General features: G+C 39.4%; 1 protein-coding gene across 1 annotated transcript; it reads left to right on the forward strand.

The window, feature by feature from the left end:
* The first annotated feature begins 8,169 nt into the window (after positions 1-8,169).
* LOC144204606 (atypical chemokine receptor 3-like) lies at positions 8,170-18,886 on the forward strand. Its single transcript, XM_077728672.1, has 3 exons — positions 8,170-8,304; positions 14,800-14,887; positions 14,980-18,886. Exon 3 carries the CDS (start codon positions 15,031-15,033, stop codon positions 16,162-16,164), a length of 1,134 nt encoding a protein of 377 aa, XP_077584798.1. The 5' UTR covers positions 8,170-8,304; positions 14,800-14,887; positions 14,980-15,030; the 3' UTR covers positions 16,165-18,886.
* Positions 18,887-19,115: the final 229 nt, after the last annotated feature.

Genomic DNA, 19,115 nt, shown 5'->3' on the forward strand with positions numbered 1-19,115 from the left:
ATTATTATCAAACTTGTAAGATATGTTTGTAATATGAAACTCAAAAAGCAAAATTCGGGGTCATGAGGTCAAAGGTTACAGAGGTCAGAATTGGAATTTTCTCCTTGTCCAAGTTGAATGGACATCCATCACAAGTTTTTTCATGAAGAAAAAGTCTAACTTTTTAATTAGTTTGAGTGTTCTAAGTGTTAATATAGCAAATTTAGTGTTGTCAACATGGAACTAGCTCATTTTTAAAGCAACTTTGGTTTTTGTTCCACACTCAAAGAGAGCCAATGAGTTAATGAGAGCAGTGAGTTGGGGGGTTCCTGACAATAATTCATGAAACCAGTTCAGCCATAATAAAGTCGGGATGACCTGTACCACTCTGCGATAATTTCTTTCTCGGATGACGTCCACCTGGCGACGATAACACATGAAAACATCTCCCCAACGTTCTCTTATCAAGACATGGGGTTACTAACCCTACCAGACATTAGTCTTTTCTAAGATTGCCTTGAACTTGGGGTTAATTGCTGGGCTGGAAGCAGAAAAATGTGAGACATTTGCTTGTCTGACTCTAAAGAACTCTAAGTTGGGAAAGTATTTACTGTTTTTTTGTTGTTGACTCCAGTGAAAACAGGACAAACTTAGATAGCAGTTGCTGCCTTGGTGGTCAGTGTCTAGCACAGTGAAGCTTTATCAGCTGGAGTCGGAGCTGAAACGGAAAGCACTGACCCTTCGGTCAACAGATGACCTGCTTTACTATCCTTTGGGACATACAAAATCCAGGAAAATCCCTTTTCAGACATGCCCCGAAGTCCGGCAATGTGTTTTTAAGCAATCATTCTCGGTCACAAACTGCTTAGTGACTTAATTACAATCCGAGGAAATCATTGTCTGATTACCAGTGGTTATGTTCTGCTTAAGATGTGCAGGTTGATGAGGTAAATGTATAACATCAGCTGTATTTTCAGCTATTTGGACATGCAGAACGGTAGATTGGAATCCATTTATTGCTGTAAATATTTTGAAGAACCACATTATCCTCATTTTGCAGTTGTTGGTATAGTGTTTAATCCAAGGTTGTTCCTTAGTATGTGAAGTTTGCATGGGGTTTCTTTGGGTTACTGTCCCCCCCTCCCCTGGTTCCCAAAAGTTAGTTGGGATAGGCTCCAGCACCCACTGTGAGCCTCGTGAGGAAAACCGGTTCAGAAAATGATCGAATGGTTTACAATGAAGTGTTTCCTGCGAAAATGCTGGATAGATGAGTAGAATAGAAGGATACAATAGTGACACAAAAACATGAGTTGGCGAGGATTTATGCTACCTTACTTACCGGTTTGAATAAAACAATGAAAGCGTTTGAACCTGCCGAAAGTTAGATTTGTAATTGACTTGGCTGAAAGTAGCATTAAAGTCATCTCATGTACATATTTTCCTATTCTTTTTCTTCTTTTTTATCCTTGTCTCTTCTCTCTGCCCATTTTCTCTTTCTCTTCATCTCTTCTTATCTTATTCTTTTCTATTACATCTTTTCCTCAACCTACGCTTCTCAATCTTCTTCTGTGAACTCACTGAATCTGTCAGTGCCTCCCTGGAACACCATTGACCATGACGAGCTGTGGTTCCCTCCATTGACTATGTCTGTCATCTACAAGGACAGTGGTAACTCACTAAAAACGTCAAGTTTTCCCTCATCCGTACCAGCGGCATGCATTTCTTCACGTTCACATATCATGTTATGGAGGGATTATGCCAAAGTTGGAAAAAAAAGTGATAGCCAGGGAAATGTCTTGCTCCGGGGGACGGTTAGTGTATCCAATACAGATCCCGGAATGACAGCTTCTTTTCCACTGACAAGTCTGGTTTGGTTGCCCACAGGTCAAATGTGTCATCCTATCCCCACATACCAGATATGACATAAAGTTCACAGGTAAGGTTGCTAACTTTCACCCCTATTGTCTTGTCATCAGAGAGAGGAAGGAAAGAAAAATGGTCCATCGACTGCCTATGAATGCACTTGAATTTTGGCAGCATTATTTGAAGGTGTTAACTTTCTTACCTTTCACTTGTTCATTTTTGCCTTTTTGACAAGAATTGCACCGTCTTTTTTCAATCAGAGAGTTAGTGCCATCATTCCGAATACTGTTTTTTCCTGTATTTTAAGTTTAGTTTAAGTATTTAAGTTTTATAAGTTCATTCATTATTTTTCATCATCTACCATCCAAAGTCAGCTGGGGTAGGCTCCAGAACCCCCGCAACCCTTTCGAGGATGCGTAGTATGGAGGATGAATGAGTTTACAGTTTTTTTTAAATGTTTTACATAAATTAAAACAAAACATCTGAGAATATTTACAAGAGAACATTTCTTATTGAGTATTTGTACATTTTTCAACATAAAAAAATATTTAAAAATTAACATTCATTTTTCATCCATTTCATTTACATGTGTTTAGATTGTATATTTTTAAAATACAATCAACAAAAAGAAAATATTTACTGTTTTTAAAAAAATAGGAATAATAGGAATAAATGGCCTACTATATAGGATCTAAGCAATTTTTAAGGGAGTTTCTTTAAAAAAAAAGAAAAAAAACAGGAGAATATGTTCCCCACTTTTTTTCTTTTAAAATAATTTTTAAAATTAAAAAAAAAAAAACAACAACCTGAGATTTGATGGCCACCGATGGAAAGTATTCTCCACCAGGTTCCCATAGTTTGCTGGGATAGGCTTCAGCACTTGTGAGGATAAGTGGTTCAGAAAATGAATGAATGAATAAAAAATTAAAAAATAAATTATAAATGGGTATTTACTCTTTTTTTAATTACAGAGATTTAAAAAAAAGGGAATATTTTCTATCAGGAGGCTCAAAAAAAGATTTTGGACCACTTTGGAATCAACAATGTATGCACAGGATTAAATGCTTGTGGACTAATTAGCTAGACGATGACATTTATACGAACCGTGGCAGCCTAATTGACCGCGACTTCTCTCAGTAAAGCATACTTGTAAATCTCTTTCCCAGTACTGTACAGAAATACAAACAACAGAAGGAAATCCCATTGCTTGTCTGCCACTCTTGGCAGAGGAGTCTGACTTCCGTTGACAACTGATAAGATTTCAAGTGTTTGTGCCGCATTTTCTGGCCGATTCAGTAGACGTCACCAAGCACAAAAGCCCTGAGACCGCGTTGTTCAATTTCAACACAATTGAGTGTACTTTTCTTACACGTCCGCTCTCAAAATAATACATGCCGACCTTTTAGGCCCTTATTATAAAGTGTTTGGCTCCTGTCATTATTTCTTTTGATTATTCATAGTCATAAACAGAAAGATGCCGAGATAAGTGGAAAGGGAAAGGGTGGGCGACGACATAGAAAGAAGAGAATGTGGGAGAGCCAGCCGCTTGAAGAGATTGAGTGACTTATTGCTAATGACTTCTTGTATTGTGGTCTAGCTGCTGGGGGGTCTGACAGACTCTTGCTATTTTTGTGCAAATGTCTATTCAGTGGATCCCCTTCTCAAACATGGCCTCAGCAATCTACCTCCTCTGCATTTTCTCTCTCAAATTCCTGCCATACTTTCCTTTTTTATCCATCTATACACTGATTTTCTATAGTGCCTGACCTCATTAGGGAACGGGGACCTGGAGTCTTCCCCAGCTGGCGTATGATGGAGTGGGATGTCTCCAGATTGGTCATCAAACAACCCTGGAGCAGATAGGCATTTTTTTAATGATTATTAATGTTATCCACATTTTTCTATAGAAAAGAATCTCATCTCCTCTGTTTTTCTGAACCGCTTTATCCTCACTAGGATCACGAGGGGTGCTGGAGCCTAAACTTGCTGATTTGGTGGACAGCCAATCGCAGGGCACAAGGAGATGAACAGAACCACTGCACAGTTGGCTGAGATTAAATGAGTTTCGTCATTTGAAAAATCCCAACTCACGTGTTCATTTATTTAGATTAAATTAAACTTTATTCATCATTATTTACTTTTATTAATTTTTAATGTATTTTTAATGTATCTTGCTGTTGATTTTCTTTCTTTACTTTGGAATTAAAAAAAATGTTTCTGATAAAAGTAATGAATCATAAAATACAATGAATTTACTTTAAAAATCTTAGTTGATAAATGTATTTATTTTTATATTTTGTTGTTGTAATCTATTCAAAATAACATGTTCTATATTTTTCATATTAGAAATACATAATCATGAGTTGCCCAGCAGATGAATGGGTAGCATGTCAGCCTCACAGTGGGGGACGTGGGTTCAAATCCAAGTCGGTCCATTTGTGTGGAGTTTGCATGTTCTCCCCCTGGGCCTGTGTGGCTTTTCTCTGGGTACTTTGGTGTCCTCCCACATTCCAAAATCAAGCATGATAGACTGATTGGACACTCTAAATTGCCCCTATGTATGGGTGTGAGTGTGTATGGTTGTTTGTCTCCTTGTGCCCTGTTATTGCCTGGCCACCAATTCAGGGTGTCCCCCGCCTTTGGGATGGGCTCCAGCACCCCCGCGACCCTAGTGAGGATGACGTGGTTGAGAAAATGAGAGGAGATAGATAAACATAAGATATTTTTAACAAAAATTGTAAATATGCGTAATTTAAAAAGGTTATGGAAAAATATAACATGAATACTACCTTTTAAGAAAATTCAACTGTTACTTTCTAAAGCTGTTTTGGCAGCCATTTAGTTCACGCATGAGTTTTTGGGTTGTTGTTGTCATTCACATCGTTGACACCCCGCATACCATAAAGACGCCGACCTTTTGAAATCCTGAAGGATTTGTTCACGCAGGTGCACGCTCAAGAGCGACGCGGCTTCTCACTTGAAAAATGAAGCTGTCAAGGCCTTCCTGAAATTGACAGAGCATCACTCCAGCCCGCTAATGTGTGTGTGTGTGAAACACTTGGCTGTCAAAACATGTGAGAAAAGATATTATCACTAAAAACTTGTGGAAAGAAAACTATTGAAAGGTTGATCTCACAAGTGTTTTCATGATATCACCATGAAGAGGAGAAACCTTTTTTATTCCTCAGTAAAGGAGGCCTTTTTACAGACATGGGGGAGGGGAACATCAAACAAGCTATACATCGTAAATTGTGAGGGGCCTTGTCTCTTTAAGGATACTAAACTGCTGAGTTTTTTTGCCAGGTGAACTTTTTAAATGTAATAGGGAAAAAAAACATCCTAAAACTATGATGAAGCTATAAACGTCACAGTTAACATGGCAATGCCTCACTAAAACATGGAATGGACTGCAATAGAAAATACTAATAGATCATTAATTTAGAGATGAAAACGGCTGGCATCCTACACAAGATGTTCCCAACCCACTGTCCATTGTTAGCCTGGATTTGCTCCAGCACCACCACGACCCTTGTGAGGATAAGCAGAACAGAAGGAAAGGGGCAGGAGTCATTTAAGGAGATTACTATTAAGCGTGGTAGGATGATTGAACACCCTAAATCATGGGTGTCAAACTCAGCTTGGTTTGTGGGCCGCATTAATGCCAACTAGATTTTATATGGGTCGGACTAGTTTAGTTTTGGCCACAAAAATGTAACTTACTTGCTACCATTGATGCTGCAAGACGTCCAATCCAATTTGACCTCCGAGTCAAAATGGATTGGATGTTTAGCAGCATCAATGCCACTGAAAAATGAGCATCCACAACCATTATAAGTGAATTTGACATCTATCATTGTCAATAGCAGGCATTGAGTTCATTTTCTCATCTCATTTTCTGAACCACTCCATCCTCATTAGGGTCGCGGGGTGTGCTGGAGCATATACCAGCTGACTTCGGGCCAAAGGCAGGGGACACCCTGAATTTTTGGCCGGCCAATCACAGGGCACAAGGAGAAAACAACCATTCACGTTCACACTCATACCTAGGTGGCAATTTAGAGTGTCCAATCAGCCTACCATGCATGTCTTTGAAATGTGGGAAGAAGCTGGAGTACCCAAAGAAAACCCACGCAGGCCCGGGTAGAACATGCAAACTCCACACAGGTGGACCGACCTGGATTTGAACCCAGGACTCTCACTGTGAAGCCGACTCGCCAACCACTTAAGCCGCTGGGCCACCCGAATCACTTATTTTTTACTTTCATTGAATTTTCATTTCACTTTGATTTTAAAGTTATTAATTCCAGCAAGGGCAGCCGAAGTAGTTAGCGCATCCGGCTTACAATTCTGGGGTCAAGGGTTCAACCCTACATCAGTCCTCGCTGTGTGGAGTTTGTATGTTCTCCCCTAGGCTTGTGAGGATAAGCGATACAGAAAATTAATACTTCCGTCATCATGTTGGATGATTTCCTTTTGCCTTGGAAGAACTGTCTGGGATTTTTCGGTTCTTTTGGGCATTTCCGGGTTACTTCCTATTGGTTTGGGGGCATTTTAAAGGTCCCTTTTAACTCATTGGCTGCCATTGAAGGCACTTTTTTGACGACAGGGGATGAATGAAGGAATGTGACTGCAGATAGGAAATTTCCCAAAATGTAGTAGTGCACACACTTGATCACACAATTCACAAACGTCTGCTTTGCGGCACCCTCTGTGATTGGCTGGCCACTGATTTAGGGTTTTCTCCTTCCACCCATAGTTAGCTAGAATAAACTCCAGCACCTCCGGAACCAAGCGGCACGCAAGATGAATAAACAAATGAATCATTAGCTGTCATTGATGCCGATTGAGGTTCAATACATTTGAAGTTGTACTACTACTATTAATAAAATAATTTAATGTCTAATCAACAAATCATCATCAATACCATTGAAAGACCAATTTCCATTAAATATATATCATTACCAATAGTATATACCAATACCATTAAATTATTATTAATGTATTTATTGATGAAATTTTGTCTTTTGTTCTTCATAGCCAAAGCTACCTGCTTATGTCTAAATATACATAGTGGTTATGCAGTTGAGTTTTTCAGTTGAATGATGTCACCAATACAGATGGAAATGAAATCACTATCATAAGAAAAATCACAAGGTTTCACGTTGAACCCTCTTTTGTCTGTCTTCATTTCCTAAACAGACAGTTTTACTTGTAATAACAGGCCTCTGATTAAAATCATAACTCGACATAACGTGATATTGTTAGATATTCAAAGGGTGTTTCAGAGAAAACGTTAGTTGGTTTTGGGTGGAAGCCGATCAACCGTCAATGTGGTTGACTGTGTGTGGTTTCCTAGTCAAGAAACAGCAAGGCGAGGCCTTCAAAACCCCTCAGGAGAGCCAGTTGCGCTTAAATTGCTTTCACATTCTGTTTTTGTTCAAATCATACAGCATGAATTGATTAAGTAAAACTGAATCTCCAGTATGTGTGTTTAAGTGGATCACTCTGCTAACTTGAATCTAGATTGACACAATAATTTCGGTCATTCTGACACTATTATTCAACATTTTCAATAGTTGTGTGAAGGAATTTCGCTTTTCAACGCTTTCAACCACCTTGTTTGAGAGGTTTTTTCCACTAACAAAAAAGTAAAAAATGTTATTTCCATTCACAAGCCAGAGTAATTAATTCATCGTGTACTGTAATATTGAATTACTTATTTTGTAACAACAGCGCAGTAACCTTTTTGTTGAATGGTTCTTACGCCTTGTGTCATAAAATAGTCATATTCATGACATGACCCCTGAAATGAACATAAATAAACGTTTATGACAGATATTTTTCCTTGCTTCTTTTTGTTGAGTGTCCTGACCCTAAAAAAAATCCTTAACCTAACACAAATCTGTTTGAATCAAGTCACATATGACATTGATCACTGATGGCTTCCCAGTTCAGACAGCAGAAGGTTGATTGAAGGTCATCATGTCACAGTTACAAGTAAAGTATGAGACCAGATTCTTCCATTTTCTCATCTTATCTCATTTTCTGAACCGCCTTGTCCTCACTTAGGTCACAGAGGGTGCAGGAGCCAATCCCATCTGACCTCCGCCCTGAGGTTTAAAGTTAAAATTGTGCAAGTAGTAAAACAAGTATAGTTTCATCTTCTAAAGCAGGACAAGCACGTTCGACCAATGTCCCTCTTCTGGCCGAAACCCGTCCATGCCGACGATGTCAATAATCCAGCCTTGGGGGCGTTGTCCCCCTCTACCCCCGTCCACCCCCACACGCTCTCCCTCTCTCTCTCTCGCTTACCCGATCAGTATCAGCATTCAGCAAGTGCACTAGTACGAGTCAAGGCACACTCTCGCGAGGACGTCTCAACTGATAGACGTGCACTTTTTGTCCGGACTTGATGCAAAGCCAAGCAAAAAAAGCGGAGAAGCGGCGAAAAGACCTGAAAAGGTAAACTGGAATGATGCGTTAAAGTGCTGTGGGAGAGACTTTTCACGCTATTGTTGCAGCTTTTCTTTCTCATGTTTTCTCCACACTTTACTCCAAAATGTCAATTTAAAAGATGTTTGCACGGTTTCCAAATTCAATTCGCGCAATTTGCTGTATTGCTTTTATTTTAAATTATTGCTGAGAGGAGAAGTTTGGCGAAAACGCGTTGGTACATATGAGAAATATTCCTAATTATTTTGTATTTGGGTTTAATTTTTGATGTTCGACAGTAAAAACTTGCGACAAAACAACCCAAAAACATATTGCATTGCATATAACTGGTTCACAGACGTTTTTTGCATGTGTATTGTGAGACACAAGCTGATGTTTGGAGCTCATTTGAAAGTCAACCAGGGGGAGAGTCTCACCATAATGCGGTTCACCTCTCGCGACTCCACTGTTTCGCGTGTTTGAGGGGGTCTGTGAGTGGGGGGCTGTTCAGAAAAGATTTGGATCTTTCCTTTAATCAAATAAATCTGTATTTATGTTTAGATTTTTTTTTAGCAGAAATGTGAGAAAATGTTCATGCCAGCCTGGAAAATAATGCTGAAGATGTGATGATGGCTTTTATATTCCTTAACCGTAGAATAATCATAACAAAAATAATGTTTGTGTTATTTTTATATTATTTATAAAAGTAAGAATCCCCATTTGGGCAGGTAAAATTAATTCATTAATGTACACAAGAGTTGTGGGGGTGCTGTAGACTATCCCAGCCAACTATGGGCACCAGCTGAATTGGTTGGCCAGCTAATGGCAGGGCACAAGGATACAGAAAACGATTCACACACTCATACCACGGGACAATTTAGAGTGTTCGACCCACCTACCATGCATGTTTTTGGAATGTGGGGGGAAACCAGCGTACCTGGTAACAACCCACGCAAGCCCGCTGAGAAAATGCAAACTCTACACTGAAAGGTCAGTACCCACCTGGGCTTGAACCCTCAATCTCAGAACTGTAAAACACATGCAATGCACTCTTCCACCAGACCACACCACTCAGCCACCGGGCCACAAGCACAGGAAAAAAAATAAATATATTCATTCAGCTTCTGTACCGTGTGTCCTTTTATGAGTCTCAGGGGTTGCCGGAGCCTATCCCAGCTGACTTCAGGCAATTGGCAGAATACACCTTAGACTGGTCGCCGGTAAACCGAAGGGCGCGCAAAGAGACAAACGACCATTTGCACTAACAATCATAATAGCTGGGCGATGAATCAAGTTAATTTGATTTTTTAATTATTATTATTCCAGATGGCCCGATGTGGTCAGTTTTGGGGTCACAAGTTGATCCTCACTGTGTGAAATTTGCATCTTCTCCCCAGGCTTTGTGGCTTTTTACTCCGGTTTCCTCCCACAACCCAAAAACATGCACAGTAGGCTGTGAACGCTAGTTCCAGATGAATGTTCAGTAGATGAAGAGGATGATGAGGAGGCTTAGCAGGCTTAGCGATAGAGCGACATACAATGAGCATGATTGCAAAAGGACAATAGAACAGCCAAAATCAGCGATCATGAGATGCAGGACAACACCGAGCATACCCACTAAAAGATCCATGGGAAGTCTCCCTGTTGTGTACTTTATCTGTACTTATGAAGGCATGTGAGACACACTGACAACAAACAAGATTACCAAATCTCAGCAGCGCTCAATATATCTTCCCATCTCTCAAACCTGCAGGTACAGGTTTAAGACATCAGTCCAAAGTCTTAATTCTCTCACTAACGTGTATACAGCACATGCCATAAGAGGTTATTGATTGGCTAACGCAGGGAAAATATCATCAAAATATCATATAAACAAAGACTAGAAGGAATTTCTTTCTTTTTTTAAAATGGTATTCCTTCTAAATAGTCATGTGAGGTGAATTTACATTGTTTCTTTTTGTGAGGCTGAAAATAGTTGCTTGCCAATGTTGATGATGTCCTCAGTTGATTATTATTGTTATTCTATTCATTTCTTATTGCATCGCACTTTTGAAGGCAAACTTATACAAATAAAGATGCCTGTCAAAATTTCTGCAGGTTTTATTCTTCATTACTTTTATGGTGTAAAGAGGGAGTTGTCTTATCTTTAACAAAAACACTTTTTAAACTCATCAGGTTTTATATTTAGTTTTTAAAAGTGAGGTCACAAAGTTACTTTTATGATTGAAGTAAAGTAATTTATTTACTTATTCATAGAAGTTTGAAGTTTTAAATTTGAAGGACCAAGGATGTGATAGTTATCGTGACAATTATCGATATCAACTGATATATATATATTTTTTTTAATTGTGATAAAAATTTGTCATATCGGCTATTGTATTTGTATTGTTTTTCTGTCCCAGATTTCTTCTCTGTGCCTTTTGCTTGATTAGGCATTATCATATTTTCCACTGGCTAATCCAAAGATGTTGGGTGTGTATGTTTTGTCTGTTTAACATGTAAAACCTCCAAGCACAAATCATTTCAATACCTTTTATTCCCGTATTTTGTCTTAACGAGACTCAGATTAAAATCAAGGAAGCCTGAGCCAAAGATTCGGCAGTGTGTGTGTTATCTGATGTCTGTGAGTGTTGAAGAACTGATTAGCTTGAAACCTGCCGAGCTACCTGGCTCAGGTCTTTTCCATATAATATAAAGGAATAGAAGGCCATTGTGTGAGATGATCCCCCTGTTCTGAAGAATGTAATGTCACGTAGGACTCCCACAAAAGATTATTTTGATAGTCGACTAATCAATTCACATATATAAACCACATTATATCAATTCCTCTTGGGTAAAGACCTCAGCTGGAAATGTCCATTGGGAATATATATTGTTTTCCCTTTTTGTTTTTGCTACTTTTAAAAATCTAGATAATACAGTACCTTCAGCACACCATTCAAAATACTTTCCTCCCTATCTTTTGATATCAAATGTAAAAAATGGTGGAAAATAAAAATGAAAACATTCGAAATAAATAGAACAATATTTACGATCAATTTATTGGCTGTTGTGAGTAGAGCCAGATGTCCTGTTTCTATTGACTGGGAGGGTTGAATGAAACCAGTACCGGTCAAAAGGAATTGGACATCTGGCGTTGTTAATGGCACTTAAAGATGGTTATTTGCGGCCAGTTTTCCAGTTTTAATGAATTTAATGTCTATTGTCAATGGCACGCAATGATTTAAGATGGTCAAATAAGATTTTGGCCATTTTTGGGTAAACAGTTTCCTAAAAAAATATCTGACTTCAAATATCAATGGTGGTTTATGTGACAATTAATGAGTTGTCGATTAGTTGATTACGGTAGCCCTACTATCAAGTAGAATACAAAAAAAAACAAGCGTTGCAATGTAATCTTTTATCACACAAGATGTTCTTCGTTAATAATGTTAAAGTGATTCCCAGTAATTAGAATTTCTGGAGTGATTTATGAGCCTATTAAGTCCCAAATCTTCTATTATAACAGCAGTAAACACTTTGCACGAGCAAGAGTTGTGGTCAATGATTTGTAACTCTACCTCTGGTGACTGCCAGTTTTATGATCCTACTTTACCATTGATGGATTTAGGCCAAATGTTACTAGAAGCCGTTTTAACATGCAGAAGCTAATCATTAAAAATACATACAACTACTGAAGCTGGGTGGGGCCTGAAAGTTAACTTGTTAGTTGCCGTGGACGGTGATAGGTGTTCAATTCATTCATTCGCTGCCAACCTACATCGTTCAAATGGATTTATATATATATATATATATATATATATATATATATATATATATATATATATATATATATATATATATATATATATATATATATATATATATATATATATATATACACACACATACGTATATGCAGTTTTAAATAATGACTGAGAAGTGTTTTTTTCTGGAGGCTGGCAAATCTAATTTTAATATTTCTTTCATATGTGACTTAAAAGTTGAACTACTCTTTAGTTTCTCGTGTTAAAATAAAACAGGAAACATTTTTAGGCCCTTTTTGCACAGTGTTTATGTGACCGCCTCATAATGCTTCTGTCACATCTATATTTACGTCACTGCAGCCATTTGAAATGTATTGCACATGGACTCACCTTATTAGCTTCAGATGTTGTAGAAATGCTGTGTTCAAGGCTACAAGCTGCCTTTTCTTTGATCAACCACTCGGTGACAGTTCCTTTGCGACCCCGCGAGAAAAAAAAGTTTTTCTCTTGACTTCCTTAGGGAAAACCTTCTATAAAGTGGCATCAAATTTCTCGCAAAAGTGACCCGGCTTTATTTCGGAATGCTAGGAACGCTCCGGAAATACACTGTTTGGGTTTCTATGCCGCTTCCTAATGTCTAGTTTAGCTAATGTCAACATTTCCTTGTAAACGTATGTACGCCCACATTGACTCTCCTTCAGCATGCATCCATCCATCATCCTGACAATGAATGGGACGCCAGAAAGGCTCTATTAAATTTGGAAAACTCTGCTTGAACAAGTTTAACTGCATTAAGATTCTTCAGAGTTGGGTGTCAGACCATAAGTGACTATTTTATGAGATTGTGCTGTCTGTGAGAATAAAAGGTTAACTAGGGTGCCATGATCTTAATTTAAAATTGAATATCCATTTGCCAGTTCACCTGGTCCCTGAAACACAATGTATCTTTCAATAAATATTCTTTACAGCTACTTTCCAGTGACAAAAAAATCTAGCCTTCTTTTACTTTTGGAATATTAAGTATTCTTTTATTTCCACAATTATACAGTGTGCCTAGACACCCCCCCCCCAATCCCCCACCCTTTTCCATCTAAAGAACTAAGGTGCAATTTTTTTGTTCCCCCATCAGCCCCTTTGTTTACACTTTCCCATTAAGAAAAACAGAAATTATCTTTGTTCATATTTGTTGGCCCTTTTCAATACTTGTATTGGTTTTCCCCCTCACCCACCCCCTTGTTTTCCCTTTTCCATCTGTGCAATTGTAGCAGTCTTACATTTTTCACCCTCATAAGACTTGTTGTTTTCCCTTCTTGTTTTTTTAATTTTCCTTTTAATTTTGAGAAATGTGGGCACTCCAGATGTTTGTTCCCCCCTTTTTCACCTTCTCATGTTTTGCGAGATAATATACCCCACAGCCACCCTTCTGTTTTCCTATTCCATGCAACTGTTGGTTGTTGTTGTTGTTGAGTCACTACGAGCGCCTGAGGATTACCCTCAGACAGCGCTAGAGCTGCCACTGGAACGCGGATTAGTTCATCCGGGGGGTAGTCGGAGGTGAGGGGCAGTCAAATATCTCCGGCTGGATGAAAAACGTAGGGTGCCACGTTCCTTGTTGGCAGCTCTGAGTGGTATTTGTTGGAATTCGCAGGCCGCGGCGAGCGGCCTCTCAGGAGACACCACGTGAAGGTTTCCAACTTTGTCTCCCTGCAACTGTTGGAGCAATTGTGTTTAACAAATTAACCAATTTAGTATGTCATCCTCACAGTTCTGAGATTGAGGGTTCAATCCCCAGGGGGTTGCATGTTTTCCCTATGCCTGCGTGGGTTTTCTGTGGGTACTCCAGATTCCGCCCACATGCCATAAACATGCATGATAGCCTTGTTGGCGAAGCTTCTGAATTGTCCCTTATTATGAGTTTGAGAGTTTATAGTTGTTTTTCCTATTGTGCCCTGCGATTGGCTGGCAACCAATTCAAGGTGTCCCCGCCTACTAGCCAATGGTTGGCTAGGATAAGTTCCAACATCCCTGTGGCCTTTGTGTGGATGGGTGGACCTGAAAATGAATGAATGAGTGAATACATTGACCAACTCATGCTTTTCCTTATCGTATGATGACGATCTTGCTAGCCTATGTCTGGGCCATTATGACGTCTATGTATTCCTTTCTATTTTCAATGTCGCTTCTTTGTCTCTCCCCTCCTTTGTTCTCCCAATAAATCAGGGGGTCTCCAAACTATTCCAGAAAGGGCCACAGTGGGTGCGGGTTTTCATTCCAACGTATGAGAGGAAATCTTTCCACCAATCTGATATCTTAAAAGTGCAATCAGTGGATTGCAGTCAGGTGCTTCTTGTTTCAGCAGAAACCTCATTGCTTAAACTGTTTGTGTTGGATCGGTTGGAACAAAAACCTGCACCCACAGCGGCCCTTGAGAACATTAACTAGAGAAGTGGTGGTGCAAACTGTTCAGATTCCCGCCACAAAAAGCTAAATCTATTTACTACATATTATTTTTAGCCAATTTGGGTATAGCCTGACTTCAAATCTAAAACTAACAATTCAGGAATAACCCCCAATCAATCCATCATCTTATTTGTCCTTTTCCATCTCTAGAAAGGTTGTTAGTGTTCTTTTTGTTTTTTTTCCTTTACCATCCAAGGAATAGGGTTGCTAATATTTGATCCTCTCAATCCATTGTTTTGTTTCTTCTTTTCAATCATTTATGTAACCAGGGTAATCATATTGTTTTTGTTTTTTCCCCATCCACCCTCTTATTTTACAGTTTCCACTAAAGAAACCAGTGCTCGAATAACCCTTCATCCACGGTTCTTTTGGATTATCCCTTTTCCACTCAAGAAATCGGGCTCCTGGTATTGTTTTTTCCCTTCATCTACTTTCTTGTTTTCCCTTTTCCACCCATGTTTTAACACGTAAATGACAGGGTATTGTCTTTTTTTCACAGGATTCCTCTGCCTGCGCCTGTGGTTTGTGTGAACTCCCCGCCATTGCGGAGATGAGCCTGAGCACCAGCGATATGGAGGACCTGTGGGAGTCCTTGGGCGAGCTCAACTTCTCTGATAGCTTTTCCAACATTTCACACAGTGTGGACACCACAGTGTGCCCCACGGCGTTCAATCGTCGAGCACTCCTCCACTCCATGTGTGTCCTCTACACATTTATCTTCGTGGTGGGTTTGGCAGCTAACGCTTTGGTCCTCTGGGTGAATTTTCGTGCCCAGCGGGATTCCGCCCCTCGCCACGAGACCCACACGTACATTGCCCACCTGGCCGTGGCTGATCTATGCGTCTGCCTCACACTTCCCGTTTGGGTTAGCTCGCTAGCCCAGCACGGCCACTGGCCTTTTGGCGAGGTAGCATGCAAACTGACGCATCTACTCTTCTCTGTCAACCTTTTTGGGAGCATCTTCTTCCTGGCCTGCATGAGCGTTGACCGTTACCTAAGCGTGACGCGCCACCGGGAAAACCAGGGCGGTATAAGACGCAAGTTTGCCCGCCGCTCGGTATGTGTTGGGGTCTGGTTCCTAGCACTTGTAGCCTCGTTGCCGGATACGTACTTTGTACGTACAGTGAAGGCGTCACATGGGGGCAGCATGCTCTGCAGAGCCGTATACCCTGAAGAGAACCCTGGTGAGTGGATGGTCGGCATCCAGTTGAGTTTCATCCTCTTGGGCTTCGTCCTCCCCTTTCCGGTCATCGCATTCTTCTACGCACTACTGGCCAGAGCCTTCGCACGTGCATCCCCGCCATCGTCCATGGTGGAGCAGGAGCGGCGTGTGAGCAGGCGTGTGATCCTGGCCTACATCATGGTGTTCCTGGGGTGTTGGGGGCCATACCACGGCGTGCTACTGGCCGACTCGCTCTCCCAGATGGGTGCACTGCCTCTGACCTGCGGCCTGGAGAACTTCCTCTACGTGGCTGTGCATCTTACTCAGTGCCTGTCCTTGCTGCACTGCTGCTTCAACCCTATCCTCTATAACTTTATCAACCGGAATTACCGCTACGACCTCATGAAGGCATTCATCTTCAAATACTCTACACGGACCGGTTTGGCGCGCCTCATCGAGACTTCCAACGCGTCCGATACTGAGTACTCGGCCGTAGCTGCCGACAATCCGCCACAAATATGAGGAGGACTTCCTTTGATGTCCAAATTTTGTTGGCCCATTGTCATATTTGACATTAAATGACATTTAAGACATTTCCGCAGCTGTATTGAAAGAACTCCTGTGGACATGAGTGGATTAACATCCACAGACTGATTGCAAATAAGCACTTAGCAGTAGTTTCTCATATATAGAAGTGATTTGTACAGAAAAACATAATATGTTACCCTGCACAGCAACATTTGTCACATTTTCAAAAGTAAGTATTGGCCACTTGACCTTGGGTGGTTTGTGTGTCATTGATTTCCAAAATTAGGGGAATATTGATTTGGAAAACTTTGATAAGCGTTCAGCTTTTTGCAACAACTGATGCTGAATAACTACCAAATATAGTAAAGTAACTCAGGAGGAACAATTCAGGTAATTATGACTTTCATTTCACTATTCTAATTCATTCTGTAACTTATGTAAACGTTAAATCATTCACTGCCACTGATAGCAACAAACGGAAAATGTGCAGTTCCGGACTTTTGAATGAATTTTACATGACCAAAATCAACAAGAAATCTGAGTTATTATAATTAAATCAATTTGAGGTGAGATGGTTGGAATTCAATAGTCATGTTTCAGTGTCATTGAAAGTGTAATTTCTTTTCTTACTAATTTTACTTTGTCAGTGCACATATTTGTAAGATTTTTCAATCCAGTTTTTCCCAACATGTAATATTTTGTATGAGAACTATAACTATATACTATGATTACGTTTTTGTTCTATTTTTTTGCTATAGTTTTACATTGCCAATCGTGAATGACACATAATACCGGGTTTCAATTTGGTTTTTTTTTTAAAGTTGGTTTAGGTCTGACAGTTGTTTTCCTAACTAAATTTTGGGTGCCTATTTTCAGTTTTCTCCTCTATCAAGTTAATCTTTTTCCCCACTTATGTTGTTATTACTAGGGGTATAAATAATCAATTTCATGACAAATGTTTAATATTTGCTGATGCCATTTTTGACAATCATGTTTCTGAAACATTGAGATATTTTAATGAAAACTATTTTATTTGCTAAAACTGTATACAAAAGGATTACATCTCACCCGACGTTTAACAATCAATCTAATTTGGTTCGATTGTGCTTAGGCAACTGTTGTATTTATTTACCTTGATTATTTGTTACACCCCTAGTTGTTACACGTACACAAATGTTGGACTCATGTCTGTTTCTTTCAAATGTCATTGTACGTCATTATTTGATTTTTTTTTTATAAGATACGCATATTTTTCAATGGTGGGGTTTATTTGCAAAACTCAGATTTGATGTTTTATTTTTCTCCCGACATTTTTCCCAGTTCGCACCACTCAAACTTTACACTCTTCCAAAAATGTATATTTCCCAGGCTGTCTTTGGATTTCTCATCTAAGATTCACAATTTCTCAAAAAAAAGAAAAAAATGCCACATTATTTTCCAATGGCAAAAACATCTAAAATTTCAAATCAATACTCTTTCTGCAATTTTTGTCGAAATCACAAATTGACACATTGCCAAAATCAAGGTGAAGAGAACTTAACATTTCTGTCAAATATGTACTATTTTTTCAAAATCTGCCTACAGCATCCTTTTCAGTAGCTTCATTATCGTCTCATTGCACATTTAACACCTCCAAAATGTGTGCATTTTCCACACAGACCTGCAAAACAAGCCTCCGTGGGTGGTAATTATTTTTTTACCCTCCAAATTATTCTAATTGTCTCAAAATGAAACAACACAGACCCAAAATTTACAGGAAATGACACTCATACAAAAGTGCCCCAAAAACAAGCCTTCAATGGGCAAGAAATGACAGAAATAACATAAGAAGTCACCCAGAATGAACAGGCAGTGACTTATAAGTTCCCCAAATTTATCAAGGAAGTGATCGAAATGAACTCATTGCCTGCCATTGACAATAGACATCCAGTTACACATAACTGGGAGTACTGGGTGTGAACACTCATCTTTCATAACCAATGACAATGAACATTTGTTCATTAGCTCATCCTAGTCCAACTCATTTTCAATTGGCGCACACAATTAATATTGGTTCTTAAGCTCCTCCAAGTCCAAATGAATTAGACATCTATCTCCGCCAATGGCGACCAATGACAAATAAATTACCTGAAAAGTGAAAGAAGTCATCAATGGGAGAGCCAAACAATCCCTTTAGAAGTTTAAATTATGTTTTCAAGAAAATAGGGGCCTTATTATTCCCTGCCCAAAAAATGTTAGAAAAACCTGAGTTCAGTCAGACTTAATGCAACAAAAATTGTTTCCCAGTGTATTTTGTATCATGTGACACAGTGGTTAGGAATTATTAGCAGAATTATGTATGCTTGCATGTGGAGAGGAAAATCTGGCATGTGTTGCTGGAACCTGAGAAATTGCATGTTTAATCAATCTATTTATACTCTCTTGAACTCCTTGACGTTGTCACTCACACTGCAGAGTCCTGCTGTATGAAAACCTCAGTGAATGATGACATTACAACCAAAAAAACATAAATGATTAGCTTTATTACTTACATGTAGGCAGCTGTTGTGGAGTGCAACATCAGTGTTGGTTAGAGGACTAAATGTGGGTTGCTTTGAGAGTCTGAGTTGGAATATTTTCATTTCATATGCTGATATGATGTCATGCTTTTTAGACTGAGTGATGTTCCAGTGCTATTTGTTAAAGTGTTGTCAATTATATTAAACAGTAAAAAATATTTGTTTCTGTCCTGACTGGGTTTTGTCATAAGATGTTTATTTGTTTAATTATTCAAATTTAGTAGGTTTCATTCATTCATCAACCGTGCCGTGCATAAGCATTGCGGGGGTTGCTGGAGCCTATCCTAGCTGACCTTGGGTGAAAGGAAATCTACACCCTATACCGCAAGTGTCAAAGTGGCGGCCCGTGGGCCAAATTTTGCCCGCCGCACCATTTTGTGCGGCCTG

Source organism: Stigmatopora nigra, chromosome 11 (assembly GCF_051989575.1).
Source record: "Stigmatopora nigra isolate UIUO_SnigA chromosome 11, RoL_Snig_1.1, whole genome shotgun sequence".
Classification (NCBI taxonomy): Eukaryota; Metazoa; Chordata; class Actinopteri; order Syngnathiformes; family Syngnathidae; genus Stigmatopora; species Stigmatopora nigra.